Here is a 21,979-nt window from a genome sequence, read left to right as displayed (position 1 = left end):
AAAAAAATCAGTATGCTCATCAGGAGTTTGTGTGTGTTTCCTTCAAAGAGATACTGCGCTCCCTCCACCCCACCCCACTCTCTGCTTTTGTTGTCAGTAATCAGAAGCCTCTTGCAGATCCACACACACTGCATTTTTCTGACTCCTGCAGTTTACTAGCATTGACTTCCTCCTAGATAAAAATAGTCATAAGGGGAATGATATATGATCTCAGCCATTCATCTAAATTGGACAAATGCAGCCCACACATCTGAGCTGTGAAAGACCACCCTGTCAACCCCTCAAGAGAACTGAATAAATGGGCTAATGTGGGTAAGGATGTGTGTGGGAATTCATGCATATATGTGTTCATTATGTATTTTCATGTATGAAGATCTATTTATTTTAATGTGTGGAAATCAGTCTTATATGCCTCTCTGACAGTGTATGTATGTATTAATATAAATACAAATCAGTTCAATGACCTACCACAGTATCTGTGTATTTTCAGAATGTGTGTGTGTGTGTTTTAATCTGCCTTTGTGCACAGCTCTTTATGTCTGAGAGCGAGAAAGTGAGAGGCGGCATTGTTGCATCTGCTCCTCATTAAAGGGCGCTAATGAACACACGTGTGTTCCACCTGGTTTGTTGGAGTGGGGGGTTGATGAGGGCCTGGCCTTTCCCAGCTCTTATATCGTAAAAATGGTCTCAAGACAAACAGGGGTGCTTGATCCCCAGACACTCATCTGACAGCAGTTTGGCAGTTCCTTCTCTAATGATGAAGGTGATGTTCTGCAGCAGCACTGCTGGGCAAGACTATGACTTTACCTGGAGAAAAATAGGTACACCATAGCAAATAGAGGACATGAAAAGAGCCAGGGAAATGTTTGTGAATATTACCCTTGCAGTTTCTATCATGCTTCTACTAGTTTCTGAACATTTGAACACTCGTCCTAATGTCTTGATACAATTTGTCGCTAAATAGAGGAGTGATACCATAGTTTCACTGTCATTAGGTAGTATATCTAACATTTGTATGTACAGTGGGCAAGTCTCTATGGGACTGCTAATAAAGAATAATCAAAATGTCACATGATAATGGTTTGTTCAAGGTACAGTGGCAAGAAAAAGTATGTGAACCTTTTGGAATTTCATTGTCTTAAAAAATGTGATCTGATCTTCATCAAAGTCAAGAGTATTAACAAATATGATGTGGTGTATATGATGCGCCTAAAGTTATAACACAACAACCATAAAAGCCTCATAGTGCTAGCGAAAAAAGTATGTGAACCCTTGGAATTAATAACTGGTTGACCCCGCCCCTTGGCAGTAATAACCTCAACCAGGTGCTTCCTGTAGCTGTGGATCAGACCTGCACATCGTTCAGGAGGAATTTTAGTCCATTCTTTCTGCAAAACTGCGTTAATCCTGTCATATTGTTTGGATGTCTCATGTGTATGACTCTCTTCAAGTTGTTCCATAGCATCTCTTTTGTGTTGAGGTCTTGGCCACTCCAAAAAGAGGATTTTGTTTTTCTGAAGCCATTCTGTTGTGGACTTGCTCCAGTGTTTTGGGTCATTGTCCTGTTGCATCACCCAACTCCAGCTTCAGAGTTTCAGCTGTCGTACAGACATTCTCACAATATCCTAAAGAATATTTTGATACACTTGGAAATTCATCTTTCCCTCAATCACTGCAAGCTGGCCAGGGCCTTTGCAGCAAAGCAGGCCCAAATCATCTGTTTTCCTCCACCATATTTTATGAATGGGATAATGTTTTCATAATGATAGGCAGGGCCTTTTTAATGCCAGATGTAGTGCTGTGTGTTTTTTTTCCAAATTGTTAAATCTGAGTTTCATCAGTTCACAAAACATCTTGCCAATCGTGCTGTGCAGTGTCAGTGTGCCCATTGGCAAATTTCAGGCATGCAGCAATGTTCTTTTTAGTAAGCAGCAACTTCTCACGGTGTTCTTCCATAGACACCCTACTGTTTGTTTTATGTAATGTAATAATACATATGTTAGGCAGTTCCAATAATGCCTTTAAATCTTTAAGTGTCATCCTGGGTTGTTTCTTTACCTCTTTGATGAGTGTTTGTTGTGCTCTTGGGGTTATTTGACGAGCCACCCACTTCTTGGTAAGAGTAGCCACAGTCCCAATGTGTCTGCATTTGTGTATTGTTTGCCAAACTGTAGACTGTTGAATTTCTGACGTCTTAGATTCATAACATTTCTGGAGTGTGCCCTGCAGAGGAGGCCCGCTCTATTCACCACTTGTTTCTTAAAACAAATGCCATTGTAATGAAAACCAATCATATTAGAATGCTTCAGTTTCATTGCTATACATTTTTTTTATGCCACTGATGGTTGATACGTGGAACATATTGACAGCATTTCATTTCAATTCATTTTAGTATTTTCATTTGTTTTAGATTTGGCTAATATGGATTGAGTGTATGTCCAGAGTTATTTAACATTTTTGCTAACTGTTTTGGAACACAGGACATATCATTTTAGATATGTCATTACACTTGGAGATTGAACACCAATCTACAATAATCTTTGTTAATTAAATGTTAATAAATTAAATGACTACTAGTTACAGATATTTTTCTTGTGACAACCAAAACCTGAGATAGAAGTAGTGTGAATATTGATCATATCTACAGAATGGGATTGTTGAATGAATGCTACAGTTGCTGTGTGTGCTGAATGTGTAATAAACAATAAGCAACTCCATATCAGATATAAGGTGACATTTGTGGTCATAACAGGTTATTCAGAGTTAACTGTGTAAATTTATGGTGTGTGTCACTACAAAGACAGATTACTTACTTATAACTATACTCCAGTTTGATTGAAAATACCATGGAATTAATGTGAACTTTCAAAGTTGTGTTTGGACTGATTTACAATTAAATTATACAGATGTGTTTATTATGCATTGGTGCTACTGCTATGGCCTAATAGCATCAATACTACTGCCACTAACATATGATAAGTTTGATTTTAGTGACTCATATTAACGGATGAAGTGCTGTCTTACAGAAACTAACAAAAAATGACTGACTGCAATGAAAAAGCATTTTTTATCAACTGAACGTATGAATCTAACTATACCTGGGCCAGCTGAGGTGGAAGAGCAATACATTCGTTGACTTTGTCACATTTATCTGTCTCTGTGTGTCTCTGTATTACTGAACACACCGTTCCTCAACCATGTCGAACAGTGACAGCCGTGGGTAATGACAGTTGAACGCTCACTCGCTCCTCATTTACTTAGAGCTGGGAGTGTAACAGCTCGTGCAGAACTCTTAAGTGCTTGTTAATTTAACATGCAAATAAGTCTCTTGTCAATCTGAGTGCATTTTAATGAAAATGCTCCTGCTTCTGTGAGGTGGGGGCTTCTGTGTGTCAGGGGAAGAAAGAAAAAGGCCAGGGTCAGCACTGAAGACGTGTGTGTCTGAAGGATAGAGTGTAAGGTACAGTGTATTAAGAACACAGAATGGATGCTAAGATGGCACATGCTGAACATGCATGGTGGATGGTTGCACCCTGAATCTGTGCAACACATGGAGGAGAAGCCTCTGTCACCTCTGCTGTGGCCTCCTGTGATCTGCATCAGCCAGTGTTTCCAGCAGATAGAGCTTTAAAACAGAATCCAGGGTTATGAAAAGGAGCAAGCATCAGCTTGCACAAACATGACAGAGTTAAACACACACACAGTCACACAATCCTCAACCCACATCCCTCTGTTAATGACAGACTTTAGCTCAACCTTTGCCTACATATGGGTGGCGCAGTCTGCTGAAAGTAAGGTGAGCGTGTTATTGGGAAGGTGGGGGGTGGATTGCAGGCAGTGTTAAGTCAAGCAGGAACCCTCAATGTTGCTAATTTATTTACAGATTTAATTAGATGGATAGAGCTCTCACAGATATAAGAAAGAGAGGAGAGATGTTGCCAGCGTTACAGCACTTTAATTATGGTAGCAGGCTCCTGATCCCTGCGCTCTGCTGTCTGGGGAGCCAGTTAATTAAAATCCTCATTATTTTACTTTTAATTAGTTCCCCCCTCTTTTGTTTCCTTTCACCATATGGCCATGTTCCGTGGTCAAATTAACGTAATTGAGCTAATTAAGCCGATCACTTTAATTATTCAAAGAGTTCCGATTGGCCAGGAGAACTTTTCTCTCACTCCCCTCCCTGACATTCCTGTATGAAGTTCAAAGTTGTAAAGTCGCTCTCTTTGTCATTATGCTCCTCTGTTTCCTTGCTGAAGGCAGTGACTTATGGCTGCAACATGCCTCACTTCTTACATGTTTCAGCAGTGTCTCATGTTTCAGGTCCATACGTAGTAGTGTATGCAGCACAGCACTGGAGACCTTAGCGAGTCCAAAGAGGATTCAGAAATCCTTGGAACATTTAGCACAATATGGTTTTGACCAATTAGGTGTGTGTAATTGTACTAGCTACTCCTCAACAATAATCCAATGACCAGGGACTGGGAGTTTTCATAAATGGCTCTAGCAGCCCATGCAGCTTCCAGAACAATTGTCAGCACAGTTTAATGCCACAGACTTCAGTACACTATCACTGCATTTACATGCTTGGATTCTGAAACTTAGGGCAGCCAGATGGCGGTTTTAAAACAAACACATTTACGGTGAGCTCATTGCCTAAGGGAAGACAAGACCTGTCTATCAACATTCGTTCACATACACTGTACCTCCCTGGCATCTTTCCTTCTCAACTCATCTGGCTATTATTCTCTACTAATGGAGAATCTTTTCTAAACACTAAAGTCTTTTGTTAAAACTGATGATCCATGGAGCTTTACATCTGTGTACCATATATGTTCACTGGTCACTTTATTAGATACACCTGTACCTGTACAATCTACGAGAAATAACAGATACCAGAAGCAGAACAGTCAAGTTTCATCAATATGATAGAGAGCCAGTAACAATTTAGTCCACAAAGATGATGGTACTAATCACAGGTCTCTGCACAGGTCTTTTTGAATTGACGCATTAAAAGCCATTTAAACGATGACTTCATCCAAATTTAAAACTAGGCATCCAGAAAGTTTGGATTATGACTGCCTAGGTGATGAAACAACATCTGTTATATCAACCCATTTGTATTTTTTATTTATTTAATTTGTACACTGCTGCTGTGAACCACCACAATCCGAGAGGGTGTTCCTTGTCCTCATCAAACTAATTTTATTTACATATGTAAAAACGCATTAGACAAAGTTGCTGTAGTGGTTTGTAATGAACAGTTTAAACAGTCTACACATTAGAAATATGAGTTATGCACTGTGTGGTAAAGGTGAATAAGCACTCTGGTAAAGTTTAGTGTTTGTACAGTCTAAGATGTAGTATTCTGAAAAGATGTCATTTCTTGCAGCTCAGAAACATATCATGACCCTTTAATAAAGTGAGAGTTATATAAATAACTCTATTTTAAGAACATATCTAACAACATCCTTCCCCATATGGGAAGTGAACCTCTGTGTTCTCCTGCTGTTCAGACTTTAGTTCACATGTCGTAACAAAAAGCAGACTGGCACCTCACAGAGATGTATAAACTAATGCCAGCCCATTGTCCAGTTCCAAACACTTGGTGTGGCCTGTCCACACACACACACACACACACACACACACAGAGAGAGAGAGACAGACCTTGTCATTGGAAAGAGCATCTGGCTGGCACAGGAACAGGGCTGAAGGAAGGCAAGAAGGGCAGCCATCTTGAATCTGTATCACAGGAGCGTCTGGGCGAGGAGGCGGCTCTGCCAGTCTTCTTCTTCATCATAAGCATGTATAAATATCCTGGCATCATCATGTGTCTTCACACAGTGTGAGGTGGAGGAGCTCAGGCAATTACACTCATCTGCATGTGTTAATATGATTAATTAGCAGAAATAAACACTTTCCTATGACACAGGCTACATGGTGAGGCACACACCTGCAGAAGCTCAGATAAAAGACAACGCCTCATGGCAAAAAGCCTTTTCATGAGACCTGCTAATTGGCATCTGAAAACGTTCCGGCTAATTAGGAAAAGGCAGATGAGGCTTGATTAGTTTGAATGCAAAGTGTAACTTGTTGTGCACTGGGACTCGGGAATGTGCCGAGGTTTTATTTCTTTGCCATCACGATACAAAGATAATTGTAATTGTGATCATTTGCATACGTTAATGAATTTGCGTGACGCTTCTTGATCAGACGTGGAATAAATAATTGATGCAGCATCAGCACCTACCATGACAAGTGGGACATTTTGAAATAGCTAAGCGCATTAAGGAGCAAGTCTGATGGCTGCCATGCTCCCAGGCAAGGTGTGAAAGTAGAGCAGATGCTATCTTCTGCTTCCTGCACGCTGCATACTCCACCACCGCTATCACACGAAGATTAACTCCCAACCTCTGATGGTATGCTGAGACGTTTTACATAGCATTAAAAAGGCACACTGAGTTAGAGCGAATTAGATGCAGCTCAGGAAAATAATTTTCAGAAGCCATGCAGAGTGGCAGAGAACAAAGCTGTGATGGGAAACAAACCAGGCTGTGTGGGAGCTTTAATTGGAACATGGTAAACAGTAAATACATCAGATTGTTTCAAATACCCTGGATGTAGAGGGGACCACTCCCCTTTAATTAGCCTGCTTTCAGATTAGGCTTCATTAGAGACAAGCAGGCAGGCAGCCACCGAGCCAGTCAGCCACAGGATATGCCCCAAGTTCAGCCTCTTAGGAGCTACAGCAGCACAGATACAGGGCTCATGTTTAATTGCTTCTGTAAATGGTCAGAGCTCAAGCGCTCTAATTCCATTCCTCAGGGTAATCAGGCATGTATTCACCATACAGGGGTAAAGAGAGTGAGAGAGCCAGTCACAACCACCATGCTAGGCACCACGCACCATATGAAAGCCACTCTAATGCCACTAACAGGCTTCAAAATGACCCCAGCTCACTTTGTGACATGTTACAGGAAAATCATTTTAATAGGATTTTTGTTTTTAAGTCTTGTTTATTTCTCCACACACTGATCATCTCATAAAGGAAACTTCACAGAAAAAAGCGAAACCTCCAGTGGATCAGTTCAGTTACTCTTTGCGCACCTGAAATATCAGTAATTATAGATAACAGCAACATTACAGCTTGTTTTGTCCTTGAGTGCTTTAAAAAGTTTCTGATGTGGGTCTGAACATCCCTTCTGACCCATTTAAAGTTAAACTCATTTAAAGGTTTTCTCATGACTGGACATTTTCAAGATACACGCCTGACACCCATCAATTTTACATTCATCATCTTCAATCTCAGATTAACATGTACAAGAGAGAGATCATGAGTTCATTAAAAGCATTGATGCTCAGGGGAAGTAATGCCACATGGTGTAAGCAAAGCTCTGACAGTCATTTTACAGCAGTCCATCAAACGTTCATTCAAGCATCTGTTGTTCCCTTTTCCAGTCAATGCTGGCTTTTCACCATCACTGCTCTCCTCCACAGCTTTCTTGGAGTCCTGAAGGGGCCATTAGCCAGTGCAGTTTACACACACTGTGCACCAATGCACAGACTACTTTAACATTGAACACAACATAAATGTGACTTTGTATGCAGTACATAGAGTCTCTGATATGGTGACCGACGGGGACATCTTGTTGGTAAACTGCATCCTCTCCAGGAGAAGAGAGACAGGGAAAGTGATGAGAATCCACAACATCGGCGACAGCAGCAAGAGAAGTGCACCGAGGAGAAGTGAAGCTCAGGAGGAAAGTAGGAGACGACATGCAGCAGTCCTGCCACTCAGCATACCTGTAGACCAGTTAGTTTACTTTTAGTTAGATTACTTTTTTACAAATTTCTGCACTGACACACTGTAGTGTAAACTACTGTAACTCTGATTTTACTCGGGTCATATTTATTTTTCACTTTGAAGCATCATTTTCTTCATATCAACAGCACCAACAGGTTTAAATTTTTCAAATTACAGTATACCAAAATTCATGTTAAGCTCTGCTGTAAATTCAGAACAATGTCACAGCAGCTGCTTTATTTACCTTCTGGTCTGTCAGAACAGAGCTGCTCTGAAGTGGCAGGTGGCTGTTGAGCAAGACAGCGCCAGGTCTGTCATGCTCACAGAATATGGTACCGTTGATATAATGGAAGCGATCACCAGGCATCAGTCTGTTTCTACAGGTGGCGCAGCTGAAACACTGCAGAGGAGCAAAAAAGGGGATGTTAACTTTTTTTTTTGTCTAAAAAACTGAGTGGAGCGCAATGGTGTGAGAAACTGAAATAATAAATATTAGAAACACTGAAAACCAATTTATCTTAATCTAAATCACTCTATCTAAAACATAAAAAGCTTAAACTCAAACAAGAGTTTGAGTTTGAAACAAGTTTAAGAGTGATAATAATGACACAAAAAAGATTGAGGGCATTTCGTTCTCTGAGCAGGGACGTCTTCCCAGCCCAACTGTCTCTAATCACCAAATCCCAGATGTTTCTGTCAAACAAGCAGCAGGAGACAAAGCACACTGATGCGATATCTTGGGATTTACCTTGAGGTGGTAAACATTTCCCTGTGCCCTCATCACCATTTCACTGGCTGGGATCGACTGGCTGCAGGCGCTGCACGCCCCACTGTGCCCGAACAGTCTGCAAACACAAAAACACAGATTGCACATTCTGTACGGCCTCCAAAATCTAAAAGCAGCAGCTTGCTCTCCTCCTCCTTTATCGTCTGCCTCCTCTTCCTTCCTCTCACCTGATGTAGTCACTCCGACACAAAATCATGCCCCCTTTGCTGTAGCAAGTAGTGCCAATATCCCCCAGCTGGGCTTGGCAGCAAGAGCATTTGAGGCAGCGAGTGTGCCAGTAGCGTTCCATGGAAAAGAGCAGGAAGCGGTCAGCGATCTTTCCTCCACATCCTGCACACGACCTGGAGGCCGGCGGCACACCTGATGTTTGGCTATTCACCATGCTGATGTGGCTCCTCACAGGCTCCTGGACAGACAGGACAGAGGTTTGACAGCTGAGACAGGTGTAGTCAGTGGTGGAGTCAGATCAATCTATGTTCAGTTTACCACCTTTTCTTTTTTAGACAACAGATAGACTGCTGACATAATTGTCTTAAAGATTAAGTACTATTTACTTCTGGTAGATATTGATTTAATTAATTGCTTCATTTAAAACAACTTGTAATAAATACAAATTCACAGTACAGCTGACTCATGAGCATTAATATTAATTCATGTGTATTTACAACTACACAGATTTACACTGGGCGTCAGCAGGAAAATATGGTCATACTGTCACAGACTTAACATTCCCTCAATAATCAATACGAGTATTAATAACTGCAACATGACATGTACAACATGTTTTATGAACAGGCGCAACATAATAATGTATTGTAATAATTATATATAAAGGTAATAACTAATGGTATTAAGAAAGAAATGGATTTCCATGCGTTAACATTATTGTAATTTAAAGGGGAGGTCACCAAATGGGGCAGTAATGAAATTAAATGTATTCTAATACTAATAGTGTCTGTAAAAGTTTTTCTTTACGACGCATTTCCAGTTTTTAACTTCATTACAGTCATTAAATGGTGCTAGCTTAACAGCTGGAGGTTCGTGTTTCTTCAAGGGAAAGTCTCGTCAAAATGCGCGCGGAGAGAAAACGAGGAAAGAGGAAGAGATGTGTTACCTTGTCGAGCCAAAGGTTTTCCTGCTGCGTTGAAGTTTGAAAGGCGGAAGAGTGTTTCGAGAAACCTCGACACGCTCAGAGTTTGAACACAGCCTTAGTCTCCATGGCTTTCCAGAAAAAAAGCGCCGACAAACAGAAGACTGACCTCGGGACGGCGCGGTAACGGTCTCAGTTGAGCAAACTCTTCTCCGACATCCAGCTCGAACTCACTACATGTAACTATAAGGAGACATGACGACGCTTCTCTGGCTGCTCTGGCTGCTCTGACACCGCTGCTTGTCTATCAACATGCCCTGATCTGTTTCTGATGCTTTTGACAGCAACACTATTCATCAAATTGCGCAAGGGGCTACTTAAATAACAGGAGACGCAGCCGACATGAAGCGCGCAGCAGCCAATAGGAGAGCAGGGGGCGTGTCCAGAGTCAAAATGATTTATGGGTTCATAGTGGTTTATTAATATGCACGTTCACGTGTCCTAAGCTCCTGCGAGTGACACCGACACTGTTCTGTTCTGTTGTTCATAGTTTAGATCGAAGTAGATCAAAAACTATGGACAACCAGAAAAAGCTATTCATATCTGTCACTGAGGGAACTCTTAGATTAGATATTGAAAAAGTAATAGTGATTAGTTGAAAGTCAAACAGTCAATCTTAAGCTACTGTACAAGGCAGCTTTTACTTCAAAGTTCTCTTAAAAGATTGTGAGATGTAATGTTTTACAGGATCTGCCTACAATGTAGGTTTAAAAAAAAAGTGTTGTTTGTGCATATGTGTATGTATTTGTATGTGCGCACGTTTGTGTTAAAGAGCAGAGGTGGTAAGGAATTAAGTACATTTACTCAACAACTATACCTAAGTTCAATGATGTTTTTTTTTTTTTACTTTTACTCCACTACAAATTTGAGGAAAACACTTTAACACTACATTCAACATCAAAAGTTAGATGTTACTTTTTCCAGGATTATATTCTTTTAAAAATAATCATTTATATATATAAAATGCTGGGGGATCATTTGTGGATTAACCTCTTGTCACTAGATACAGGGGTTAAAATCAGCTCCACTTTTACAGATTGCTGTTGTTGTTCCACAGTCTGTAGGTAACCACATTTAGTCAGAATTTTGACCTTAGAGAGTTTGTCAAACAAATCTGGACCAGACCTACATTTATGTTACCACCAGTGTCAGATTCTACATTGTTTAAATATACAGCTGCTCTCAATTCAGACAGGAAAAAAAGGGAACCACAACCAGAAAGGATCCACCCCAACACAAATACTTTGTACTTTAAATAAAATTTAGATCATGTGCTTTAGTAGGTCTACATTTACTTAAGTAGAAAAAGTAAAGGCCACCCCCACCTGTAGTGGTTTTTTACTTGAGTGTTGAAGTTGTGCAGTTTATACACCTTTGTTTAAGAGACAGAGTGAGTAAATATCTTTAGATGTACTGGTATAAGTGGCTGGTTAGTGTACTGCCTTTCATGTAGGAGCCTGGGGTTCAAATCCCAGCTGTGGCCTACCTCCAGTACAGATCCTTAGGCAAGATCTCTGTACACTTACCCTGCCTTCATTTTTTTGGATAAAAGTATCTGCCTAAATGTACTGCAGATTGAGCCTCAGAGGGTCCTAATACTGTACTTCCAGCCGGGATCCTGTAGAGGACAGCATCACAAAACCTTGGGAGCAGACACTGGCAGCTTTGTATTGTAGAATGTGATACAAGAGGTTAGAGAAGACTACCATGGAGGCACTGTTGTGACTAACTGACCATGTCCAATACTAAGTCCAATACTGCTGACACTATGTACCTACATGATGTATTCCATTAATTGCTGCTGTTGTTGTTTCTGTCATTTGTTTTTATACTGGTGTTAACTGGTTATATTATCTTTGTTTAATGTGTAATTCATTAATTAATTTAATTGTCTTGTAATTTGTTTTATTTTTTCTTGTGTAGTTAATATTGATGCTTGCCACTCTATACTGCTTTTCTATACTGTTCTATTTAATGTCACCTTGCTGCTGTAGACAAAAGAATTTCCCCATTGTGGGATGAATAAAGTCTATCTTATCTTATCTTATCTTATCTTATCTTATCTTATCTTATCTTATCTTATCTTATCTTATCTTAAAAAGCTGTACATATTTTCTTTAGACCTATATTGTGAACAGATACGAGACTAAAATTAGTGTTCAGATACTGAAAAGCCAACAGGGCTTGTTTTATTTCATTTGTGTGACTGCATTTCTATATTATACGAACTACATTCGGACATTACAGTAAGATATGTGGTACAGTACTAGGAAGGAAGAAGACCCCCTAAAACAAACAACAAATGAAGGACACTGCAGTCTGGGATTTAAATCAAATACCTTCATTGTAAAAATATATGTTTCAATTCTTTTGCTCACCAAAAAATGGGTAATATGAAAAATTATGTTATGTTTAGTGTGACATTGTTTCACATCACAATAAAAATTGACATTCTTAATGTTTTGTCTCATCTTCTGATCTTACACACAAATGTCTTCAGTGTACAGCAAACAGAAATGTGCAATACAAGTTTGACGTATTGTTGCAGTTACTCAATGAGGCCACTTCAGGGTAATCAACACTCACTATACATTTGTTTAAAGTTCTTATTGGAAAGTGTTTAAAATCAACTCAGGAAGGAACATATTTCAAGTATATAACATTGGCTCATAAAAGTAATTACACACTCAGATATTATTTATATACAGAGTTGTGAACAGATTTCAGAATTTTTCTTTATGGAAGGGTATACTAAACATCAAATATCAAAGGTTAAAGCACATTCTCACTTTGGTCAAACTGTAATGGTGCAGTTTTCTGCATATTTGTGTCGTATTTCAGTTTACCTCACGCGGGGGTTGGTATTTGGTATCATTTATCCTTCGCCTTTCACATAAAGCACCATCATATGCTTCATCATATCTAAAAGACCTCATAGTACCTGATTGCCCCAGCAGAACACTTTGCTCTCAGAGTGCAGGTCTACTTGTGGTTCTGTACTTTTCTGCAGGTGTCCCCAGCCTTGGAGATGTATGTGTCCAGTATGCAGTTACTGGTCCTTCCAAACTGCTCAGTGTTTTGCCTGCTGCTTGTTGTTCTTTTGTTGCCTTCTGTTTATTTGTCTCTCCTCTTTTTACTCACCCCAACTGGTTGAGGCCAGAGGTTTCTTCCTTTAAAGGGAGTTTTTCCTCTCTGCTGTCACTTAGTACTGCTCAAGTGGGATCGTTAGGTTTTCTGTATAATTCCTTATGTAGTTGAATTGATATATTCTGTAAGGTCTTCAACCTTACATTGGGAAGTGTCTTGAGATTACTTTTGTTGTGATTTGGAAAACATATTATGTTATAACATTATGAATTAAATTTGATTGATTTTTTTTTTATTGTTCTATTGCTTGTTTTTCTTATTTTTTATTTTTATCCTGGCATTTTGTGTGACTGTGGTGCTGTGTTCTTAACGGAGCTGTTGAATTGAATTTCTTTTGGGATTAATAAAGTATATATCTATTTAAAGCTATCTATCTTGACTCAGGTCAGAATTTTCCCAAAGCTTTAGAGTATGTGAATAACTGAAATCAAAATGAATGGTAGTCATAGTATCTCTATTGTTAAGCACAGTGGTAGCAGTGGTTTTAGTAGTGGTAAGTCACAGTTTTTACTCGACTGTGAACCCTCAGCTTGAGTGGGATTCTTTATGGGAATGTTCTGCTCATTCATTTTCAAGTCAATCAACTGGGAAGGTGTGTTATTACCTACTAATAATATCCTGAAAAGGAACAGCATCCTTTAAGTGGAGGAGAGGTAGTGGTAGAGATGAAATTTTTCTACCATGGTTGGTTTGGCAGCCAATTTCCACCAGTCCTGTTGATTATCTTACATATTTCCTGTTCCTCTGTCAAGGCAGTATTGAAAGTGATTTTGCTGTGAGACTGGACAACACCTGTAACTTACAGTCTGGGTTCCCAGACAACCCAAACAGCTGTGGAGCATCACAGCACCACAGGCTGCCAAGACAGTAATGTTTACAAAACTCCAGCACTGTGATAGAAACACTAATGCAGATGTGCAGTGGCTGTACAAAAGAAAACAACCCAGTGAGTCCGATATCGTGTTGGCTCATGTGCAAGGTAAGCAGTTTTCATTCAAGTGACTTTGCACCATGTTTCAGTTTCAGTTCAGTTCTACCTATACTGACTCTGATCTGATTCCCTGCTGTGCACACTGTGCAGCTAGGATGTCCATAAAATTATAAAACCTCCCAACTGTGTCTGCTTGTTGTATGTGTATGCTAAACATGGAGGGATAGCATTTAGTTACTATGCCTCAGAAGTTAAATTACAAGGGAAATAAAAATTGGCAGACTTACTTAAAATCAGGTACCTCAGTGCTTCCCCCTGCAGTTGGCAGAGGGTAAGCAAATGTCTAATATGATTTTTGCAGCCTTTAACTCAATGTCAGCGACTCATTATTTACCACACAGCTCATCTCAAATGCATAAACTTGTTATTTCTCCTATTATTTATGTCTATTTATCTGAAATGCCAGTAATACTGACAAAAAAACAACAGCCAATTGTTGTCATGCGACACCCGCTTTCGTGTACAACAATTTCGTTGGAAAGTTCATTTCCCTGAATTTACTCCGACTAAACACCCTAAGCAGATAAATATCGTCATCAAGGGTAATGCTTAAAGGCCTAAGTCAAATGGGAACCAGTGGTGCCATCAATGACATTAGCAGATGGTGAGGATATCTCCATGGTGAAATGGTAAGTTATGTGTGCTTTTTTGTTCCAGCGTGTTGGTTGGATGGTAAAAGAATTTAGCCTTGACTGAAGAAGGATCCAGAGGATACAAATATTTGACCTGTTGTCAGTTGAATTTACAATTGCTAAGTTCAACAAAAACATTGACAATCATGAAAAGTCAGAACACTGCTTGCTTGCTACTTGCTTTGTAGTGAATTGGACAAATGCTTTCCTACCGCAGGTAGCCTATTTTACATTGCGCTGGGACTGTACTGCAGATGTATTCTGCCACAAGGTTTCATAAAAAAATTGATGAATATTATATATCACACCTGAAACAACTGTGTCATGGACATATTGTGGGTATTAGAGATTTTATTAAACCTGTGTTGAGGGCTACCAAGCATTTAACAATTAACTTTTTAACATATATTTATATATTTTGCCATTTCTGTGCAAACAAGCTGCAAATTTCGGCTGGTATAGTATCAGTTCATTTAAGTTGTCATTATGACCATGTTATTGCATGTTACTGCATATTTGGCTACATAGAAACAGACCCGCAAAAAAAGCCAAAAATAAGTTTATGCCATTAAAACTCTGTTTAAAGAATGGCCATATCATCAGACCATTCATCTGTCTGTCCATCAATCCAACACCATAATTCACAGAATATTTTGATGGGTTACCACAATACAGCATTACATTACATTAGTTACTGATATAATGGTGCCCAGATGAAAAAACGATTAATTCTAATGAGGACACAACTTACATGTATACTAGGTTGAGAGGCAATCATTTAATGAATATGATTGCTTCCAGCCACTGTATGAAAATTACCTCCTTCAGCTGGTAAAACTCTGCAGCAGCAAACAAAACTGCTGCAACAAAATGCAACGCTGTCATGTGCAAATATCCACTTTGAGTAAAGCATGTGCAATAGAAACCAGGCTGCTACATAACAACTTTACACCTGATGAAGGTGTAACTGGCACACTGACATAAAATTTACCAAAAACAATCTCAGGTCACAATCACACATTTCTGATGGTAAATGTGTAGTACCCACCAAATAAGCCAATCTCTGCCTCAATTAGAATCCCACAAACTAAATGTATTTGGTCCTGTTGTTAAGTGGGAACTTGAGAGTTGGTAGAGAAGCAGTGTCGTCAGTAGTTCTGAATGAGGCAGTCAGAAGGTCAGAGTGTTACTCTCTCCTCTCAGAAGGAGGCAGAGGCCTGGGTGAGGAATTTAGTAGCCCACCGTAATGTTTGTGCTCCAGAGCCAGTTGGGGTAAAGTGTAGGGCCAGGAGGCAATACAAATGCAGACCTCAAAAAGATGTGAGTGACAACCACCAAACTCAGCACACTGGTTACACAGCATGTACTGTAAGCCTGACTGAATTATGACTTATAATTAAAACAAATTGTTTAAGACAGTCAGTGTGTCAGACCTACCTTCGTGATTTTGTAAGTTCAGAAGGCAGAGCCAGTGCAGGTTCTCTCTGTGTTCCTCCACTGCTGCTTTGGCTTTTAAGCTCCCTCCTCATCTGGTCATGATTCACAAAAGTAAGCAGAAGGGCACTGTAAAGGTGTAGCACCTCCGGAGGCCTTCAGAAAAGACCGAACCCCTCAGCAGGACAAGCTTTAGCCAAAATTAACTAATGGGATTGTCAGGGTGATCAGATTAGCAGATGTTGGGCTACTCAGGAGTTCTTCTTTATAGGTGTACCAGCCTCTAGGTCCAGGCTGGGCATGGTAATTCCCCAGGACACTCAGGGTCTGGGGTAAGGTTTGTTTCATGTTTCATTTTAAGAAAGGCAGCAGACAGATAGGACCCAAATGTAGACATATAAGTAAATCAGCTGGTGCAGGCAGGGGAAAAAAGTGAACAATCGAAACAGTCAGGGCCAAAACAAGGCAGACAATACCAGACTGTGTGAGCCTGGTGAGTCACAGTGCCAGCACTGACTAATGATGCCAGGCAACATGCAAGAGACACAATTAAAAGACAGATTAATTCCAATCAAACCATATTGACAGCGGTCATATTGTCAAAGATTGAAAAGGAATCACATTGTTTAAACTTCAATGAAAAAATTCTGACACACAGAAAAAGATCCGATTTGGGGTCACTCCAGCTGTATTTTGAATGCAGCAATATGATTGCAGACTCTCTCGTTATGATAAAATCCACAGGGAAACACGATTCACTGGTCACTCGACCATGTGTACATTGTGAGTTTTTAATTTTTTAAATTATTAAATTCACACTTTACTTTGTTCTGCTGTATATTAACATATTTGTACACAGTGTGTACATCTGACTGTACATGGGTGTTGGAACATTTGTACAACTGGAAAGCCTCTTGATACACTGAATTCAAAGATTAGCCAAAAAATAAGACAGGTTGCATTTTTATTTGATGTACAGAAGTTTACAGAAAAATGCAAGAACAAGAACACATATGTCTTAAGCGTATAACATTTCATCCCTCAAAATAAAACATTGTATGTACACTCATACACATAAACACACACAAACACAGAATAAAATAAAGTAAAATCACACCCCAAAAATGAGGTGATCCTTAAGTCTCTATACACTATATGCTTTAATCTATATACTGTTGTAGTATAGAAAGCATAATTTCCTAAACGGACTGATACACTCAGGTAAAATCAGTCAAAAACACTGAACAACAAAGGACAGACCATAATGAATATACGGTATGTCGTTTAGTTCTTCCTTACTAATATAAAATCCATCAGACAAAAAATGTCATGATCGTCAAAATGTCTGCAGAATTGCAAAGCTACAATTAAATAACAGAAGTTTCATTAAAAACTGTCTGCCAGTAGTCTAATACAGCATCAGAATGTGTGCTGTCTTCAGTGCTGCCATAGCACTAGAGAGGTAACACACCTCTCATGTGGGCAAACTGATGCCATTTTGGCAGGAAATTTAAAGTGCAAGTGAGTGTATTGCCTGAATGTGGTGACAGGAGCTCAGAGTTTCCCTCCCAGCTGGCAGACAGGGAGAAAGTGGGTTTAGGGAGGGGTAGGTACAGATCCAAGATTTAAAAAATAGAGTCTTAGCCCAACTTGCCAGGTGAGGGCAGGACATGGTGAGTCAGCCTCAGTGCCTGAAGGTATGGATGTCATTGTGGAGACTGGCTGAAGGGCTGGAGGGCCTGCTGTGACTATGACAGCGTGTGTTGCAGCTGCAGCGTTGGATCCACATGATGTTTCTGTGGAAGCTCTCTCCATCAGGGCAGTGAAAGCGGAGCTGTATGGTGCGAGTGAGGGAGGGTGTGCAGCAGCGGCCATCAGTGCAAGCCCCACAGGTGCGCGGGCGGTACCGCTGTGCTGTTGAGCACCCAGCAAAGATGATTCTGAGTGGTTCCTGGGGACGGAAAGTTCGCTGACATTTCTTCCCCTTATGGATGACACAAACAGAGGTTCCATTGAAATAAAATTCAACTAAGTCAAGTCATAAACTTAATGTTCATAAGGGACAGTTTGGTGTTTCTTAATTCATTTAATCACTTTCCATGATCTATGAAAAATTAACTTAAAACCAGTTCACTGCAGGTGTTGTACTGTGACCCAGATGAGTTTGCAGTGTAATTCCCATTATACTCTACTAATGTGTTTTGTTTATCTTAAATATTCTTTAATTTTCTATTGGTTATGTTCTAAGCATACCTTGATGGTTACAGGAAGCTGCAGCTCACATTGCCTGACCTGGCACAGTCTGGTTTCTCTGACCAGTTGACAGTCGGGATTGTTATTGGTCACCCGACTTGAAATGCCCATGCCACATGTGGTAGAACACTCAGTCCAATCAGTGGTTTGAGGGAAACAACTGGATTCGAATAATACCTTAGACATGGGGAAGGGCACAATCTCTGTGCGAGAGGAAAATATACTGTAAGTTTGTTACAATTAAACATTCAAGAATCAAAGACTTCCACTAAATTATGCTTATGGGTGCTATTTTTCCCCAGCCTTGGAACAACCTGAGAATGGAGATGAAGGCCTAGTAGCTGTTTTGTTTTGTTTGTTCCTGAGCTATAAATCTCTCAACAAATCTGAGTACATTTTCTTCAAATTAAAGGTGAACACTAATGGCTCTCACAGGATTTTGGCAGCTATATGACTACTACTCTAAGGTAATGCCAAATAAAAAATCTAAGTGGAATACAGCAAATATAAAATCTATTGCAAAGGTTTAATTATTGAGCATAGTCATATTCCCTTGAGGTTGAACCAGCCAGAGGTTTGACTGGAATTAGCAAGACAGATCATATTTCTCCTATGTTAGCTTCTCTCCATTGGCTCCCAGTAAAATCCAGAATTGAAATTTCAAGTACTTCTCCTCACTTATAAAGCTTTAAGAGTGCAGCTTGTGGTTCCTAAAGTTTCCAAACTTAGAATGGGAGGCAGAGCCTACAGATATCAAGCTCCTCTTCTGTGGAACCAGCTCCCAGTTCAAGTTCAAGAGTCAGACACCCTCTCTACATTTAGGTCCAGGCTTAAAACTTTCCAATTATTATACAGTTAGAGGGGGCTCAGGTGACTCTGAACCATCTCTTAGTTACACTGCTATAGACTTAATTTGCTGGGGGACCTCACTTGATACACTGAGCTCCTCCCCTTTCATCTATCCATTCAAATACCACCACTGGCTGCCCACTCTGAGCATGGTTCTTCTGGAAGTCTCTTCCTCCCCTTAAAGGGAGTTTTTCCTCTCTACTGTTGCCCAGTGCTGCTGAATTAGGAGTGCTGGGTGTTCTATATAATTGTGTGTACAGTTATATTTTGTGAGGTCTTAAAACTTACACTCTATAGTGCCTTGAGATGACTTTTGTTGTGATTTGGTGCAAAATAAAAAATGAATTGAATTGAATCTTATTATTGTACTCACTCTAAGCTGTTCTGTAGTGCCACTCTCAGCAGAAAAATGTCTGATAAATAGATTCTGACATATATGTAATAATGGCCTGGACAAGCAGGGAACAAGTAATATAGAAATATCCTGAAATTGTTTTTGGAACCTGAAGCTGTTTTTAACAGGATGTTTACTATGCAATTGCATGACTTTATTAACACAGAGTATTGTACATTTCTTGCACATCAACATGAAAAACCTCCTTTGATGATATTTAGTGTTTTTGGCAGCCATAAGAAAAAAAAAGGCAAGACAAGAGACACTGCAGTGTTTACCTCTGGATGTTGTCCAACTGGTGAGAGCTGTGTGCCGTGGCTGCGGCTGGGCCTGCAGCAGGGCACCAATGTGGTTAGGAATGGGCTGGTTGTCTAACCGGGATATGTGTGTCAGCTCCTCTGGCTCCTCACTGATGTGGTTGTTGTCATTACACACCCATTCCTCACAGCAGCCACCCTCAGACCTTGCCAACCGGAGATGCAAGCAGCGCCATTGGGGTAAGGGCACTTGAAGAGGACAGAGAGGCATGCAGCCCACTACTCCATCCATACAGGTGCACAGGTGCTGGCAGTTGGGCTGAAAGTCCTCACCATGCTGGTACAAGTGGCCATTGAATTCACAAGGTAGACCCTGGGCCTCAGCTATCAACACACACACAAAACAGGAAACAGAGCTTTGAAAAGAGACCTACAGTATGAACTTGATGGACTCCCTGGATCTGACATCTCGCATAATGCAACACCTGGGGGTGATCATTGATGGTCAACTGAGCTTTATCGACATCTCCCCTGCCTCAAGGGCATGCAGATTTGCCCTTTTCAGCATCAGAAAGATTAGACCCTACCTTTTGGACTACACAACACAACTCATTATGCCGGCCTTGGTCATATCTCGTCTGGACTACTGCAATGTATTACTGCTAGTGGTTTCCTTACCTCACCTCAAGAGATCCCAGTCAAAACTGTTCAGCTAAGTGGTTTTACAGTAGTGGAACGATCTTCCCACTTCTGCATGCTCACTCTCAATTTTCCAAAACTTGCTGAAAACTGAACTCTTTTGAACTTTTCATCGCACTTCAACCTTTCTGTGCACTGGCTGTGGCTCAATTGGTAGATCAGTTGTCTGCCAATCATAGGATCGGTGGTTTGATTCCTGGCTCTGTTACGTGCCAAAGTGTTCTTGGGTATGATACTGAACCCCAAGTAGCCCCTTGTGAGTCAGATCCGCCTAGCAGCTCTGCCATCAGTGTGTGTGAATGATATGCAGTGTAAAAGTGGTTTAAGTACCAGTTAGGTAGAAAGGCGCTATATAAGTGCAGACCATTTAAACTAAATAGCTCTTCCTATAGCACTTTAGTTTAAAGTCCTTCTCCTTGGCTTAGATATTTTGCATGCTTTGTACTTCACTTGTAAGTCGCTTTGCATGACAGCATGTATATGATAATGACTGTTTTTGTCTTGTGACTTACACCTAAAGCTATTTAGCTGTCACATATGCAAATTATCTTGGTAGATGTTGGTTAGTCACGTTTAGTTAATTTAATAAAATGTTTTTGCTCAGCCTTATTGTTGCCCTCACCTCGACACAGTCCTTTCTCTGGGTCTCCGCCAGCCCCCAGATGGCAACGTAACCCCTTGATGTGATCGCAAGGTTCTGCAGCGCTGCAGTCTTCATTGAACTGCTTAGCACAAACTTTACAGCAGCCACAGTGGTCGGTCACCCAGCTGACACCTGGTGGGCATACAGGGGGTATGGAGGCACAGGAACACTCAGTCGTGCACTCACCCTTTGCTGTCTGGGTCAAGATCAGAGATCAGGTCAGGATGTGTCACAGCGGTTGGTTTGATAAAAAAAATACAAATCAAGATGATAACAGTCATAATTGAGTCATAATTAATTGTAAAGATTAAGTATGATAATCCACACAAATATATAAACAGAAGCTTTCAAAGCATGCTCCTAAAAGCCACAGTCACTTACCACTGTAGCACTGCTGAGCATAAACAGGGTGCCAATAATGTGTTGCAAAGTAACAGGGCTAAGCATCCTGGTTGCAACAGATACACAAAATGATAAAATTGGCAAAACCCCTAAAAGAATTAAAGATGTGCACAAGTAAGGAGCTGTCCAGATCAACTGTCCACAGTCCCAAGAGGAAAAAGTCTTGTTTGTCTTAATGAAAATGTCTCCAAAGTTCAGAGTGCATGCACTGTGGGGTACATCCGTCTGTTAGCTCTTCTATAGTGTCTTGGTGTAGGCACAGGTTAACACAACCCAGCTCTATTTCACATGGAGGTTTCCCCATGAGGGGCCTGTACTTATAAACACACATTCCTCCGCCCCCATAGTGATATCATCAACTTTCCTCTCAACATGGCAGGAGAGTGTCCAGATGGAAGGGTGTTCGGATTCGTTGGTTGAAATACTGAAAAAGCACTGTGTAAGTGGGACAGCAAGAAGGAATTGTTTGATAATTCATACTAACTTGTATATCCTGGTTACAAAATGATTAGAAAACATTGTACTTAAACACAATTCTCT

The 21,979-nt window shown here is 40.3% G+C and overlaps 3 protein-coding genes across 3 annotated transcripts in view; all 3 read right to left on the bottom strand.

Annotated features, from left to right (window-relative positions):
• The window catches only part of bcl2l16 (BCL2 like 16), a 28,537-nt gene extending 22,095 nt beyond the window's left edge, over positions 1-6,442 (bottom strand). Inside the window, exon 1 of the mRNA XM_033326141.1 lies at positions 5,665-6,442. Within this exon, the coding sequence (XP_033182032.1) occupies positions 5,665-5,732 (68 nt within the window). The 5' untranslated portion in view covers positions 5,733-6,442. The remainder of the gene's footprint in view (positions 1-5,664) is intronic.
• Positions 6,443-6,547: 105 nt separating this feature from the next.
• On the bottom strand, positions 6,548-10,036 carry si:dkey-90l8.3 (LIM domain transcription factor LMO4-B). Its single transcript, XM_026343674.1, has 5 exons — positions 9,703-10,036; positions 8,756-8,994; positions 8,550-8,646; positions 8,046-8,201; positions 6,548-7,800 (listed from the first exon to the last, which is right to left on the bottom strand). The coding sequence occupies exons 2-5, from the start codon at positions 8,968-8,970 to the stop codon at positions 7,792-7,794; spliced, it is 477 nt and encodes a 158-aa protein (XP_026199459.1). The 5' UTR covers positions 8,971-8,994; positions 9,703-10,036; the 3' UTR covers positions 6,548-7,791.
• Positions 10,037-16,818: 6,782 nt separating this feature from the next.
• On the bottom strand, positions 16,819-21,710 carry ccn1l2 (cellular communication network factor 1, like 2). Its single transcript, XM_026342266.1, has 5 exons — positions 21,419-21,710; positions 21,017-21,233; positions 19,717-20,079; positions 18,196-18,398; positions 16,819-17,926 (listed from the first exon to the last, which is right to left on the bottom strand). The coding sequence occupies exons 1-5, from the start codon at positions 21,482-21,484 to the stop codon at positions 17,627-17,629; spliced, it is 1,149 nt and encodes a 382-aa protein (XP_026198051.1). The 5' UTR covers positions 21,485-21,710; the 3' UTR covers positions 16,819-17,626.
• Positions 21,711-21,979: the final 269 nt, after the last annotated feature.

Source organism: Anabas testudineus, chromosome 9 (genome assembly GCF_900324465.2).
Source record: "Anabas testudineus chromosome 9, fAnaTes1.2, whole genome shotgun sequence".
NCBI lineage: Eukaryota > Metazoa > Chordata > Actinopteri > Anabantiformes > Anabantidae > Anabas > Anabas testudineus.
The sequence above is the reverse complement of the archived record's forward strand: the minus strand, read 5'-3'. Positions and strand labels throughout refer to the sequence as shown.

Excerpts from the sequence above, each read along its gene's own strand:
- si:dkey-90l8.3 (XM_026343674.1), bottom strand. The coding sequence starts at position 8,970 with ATGGTGAATAGCCAAACATCAGGTGTGCCGCCGGCCTCCAGGTCGTGT. Across the intron at positions 8,647-8,755 it reads TGTCGGAGTGACTACATCAG|ACTGTTCGGGCACAGTGGGG; the intron begins GTGAGAGGAAGG and ends TTGTGTTTGCAG. Across the intron at positions 8,202-8,549 it reads GAAATGTTTACCACCTCAAG|TGTTTCAGCTGCGCCACCTG; the intron begins GTAAATCCCAAG and ends GCTCCTCTGCAG.
- ccn1l2 (XM_026342266.1), bottom strand. The coding sequence starts at position 21,484 with ATGCTTAGCCCTGTTACTTTGCAACACATTATTGGCACCCTGTTTATG. Across the intron at positions 18,399-19,716 it reads CAGTTGGACAACATCCAGAG|AGATTGTGCCCTTCCCCATG; the intron begins GTAAACACTGCA and ends CCTCTCGCACAG. Across the intron at positions 17,927-18,195 it reads AGCTTCCTGTAACCATCAAG|GGGAAGAAATGTCAGCGAAC; the intron begins GTATGCTTAGAA and ends GTCATCCATAAG.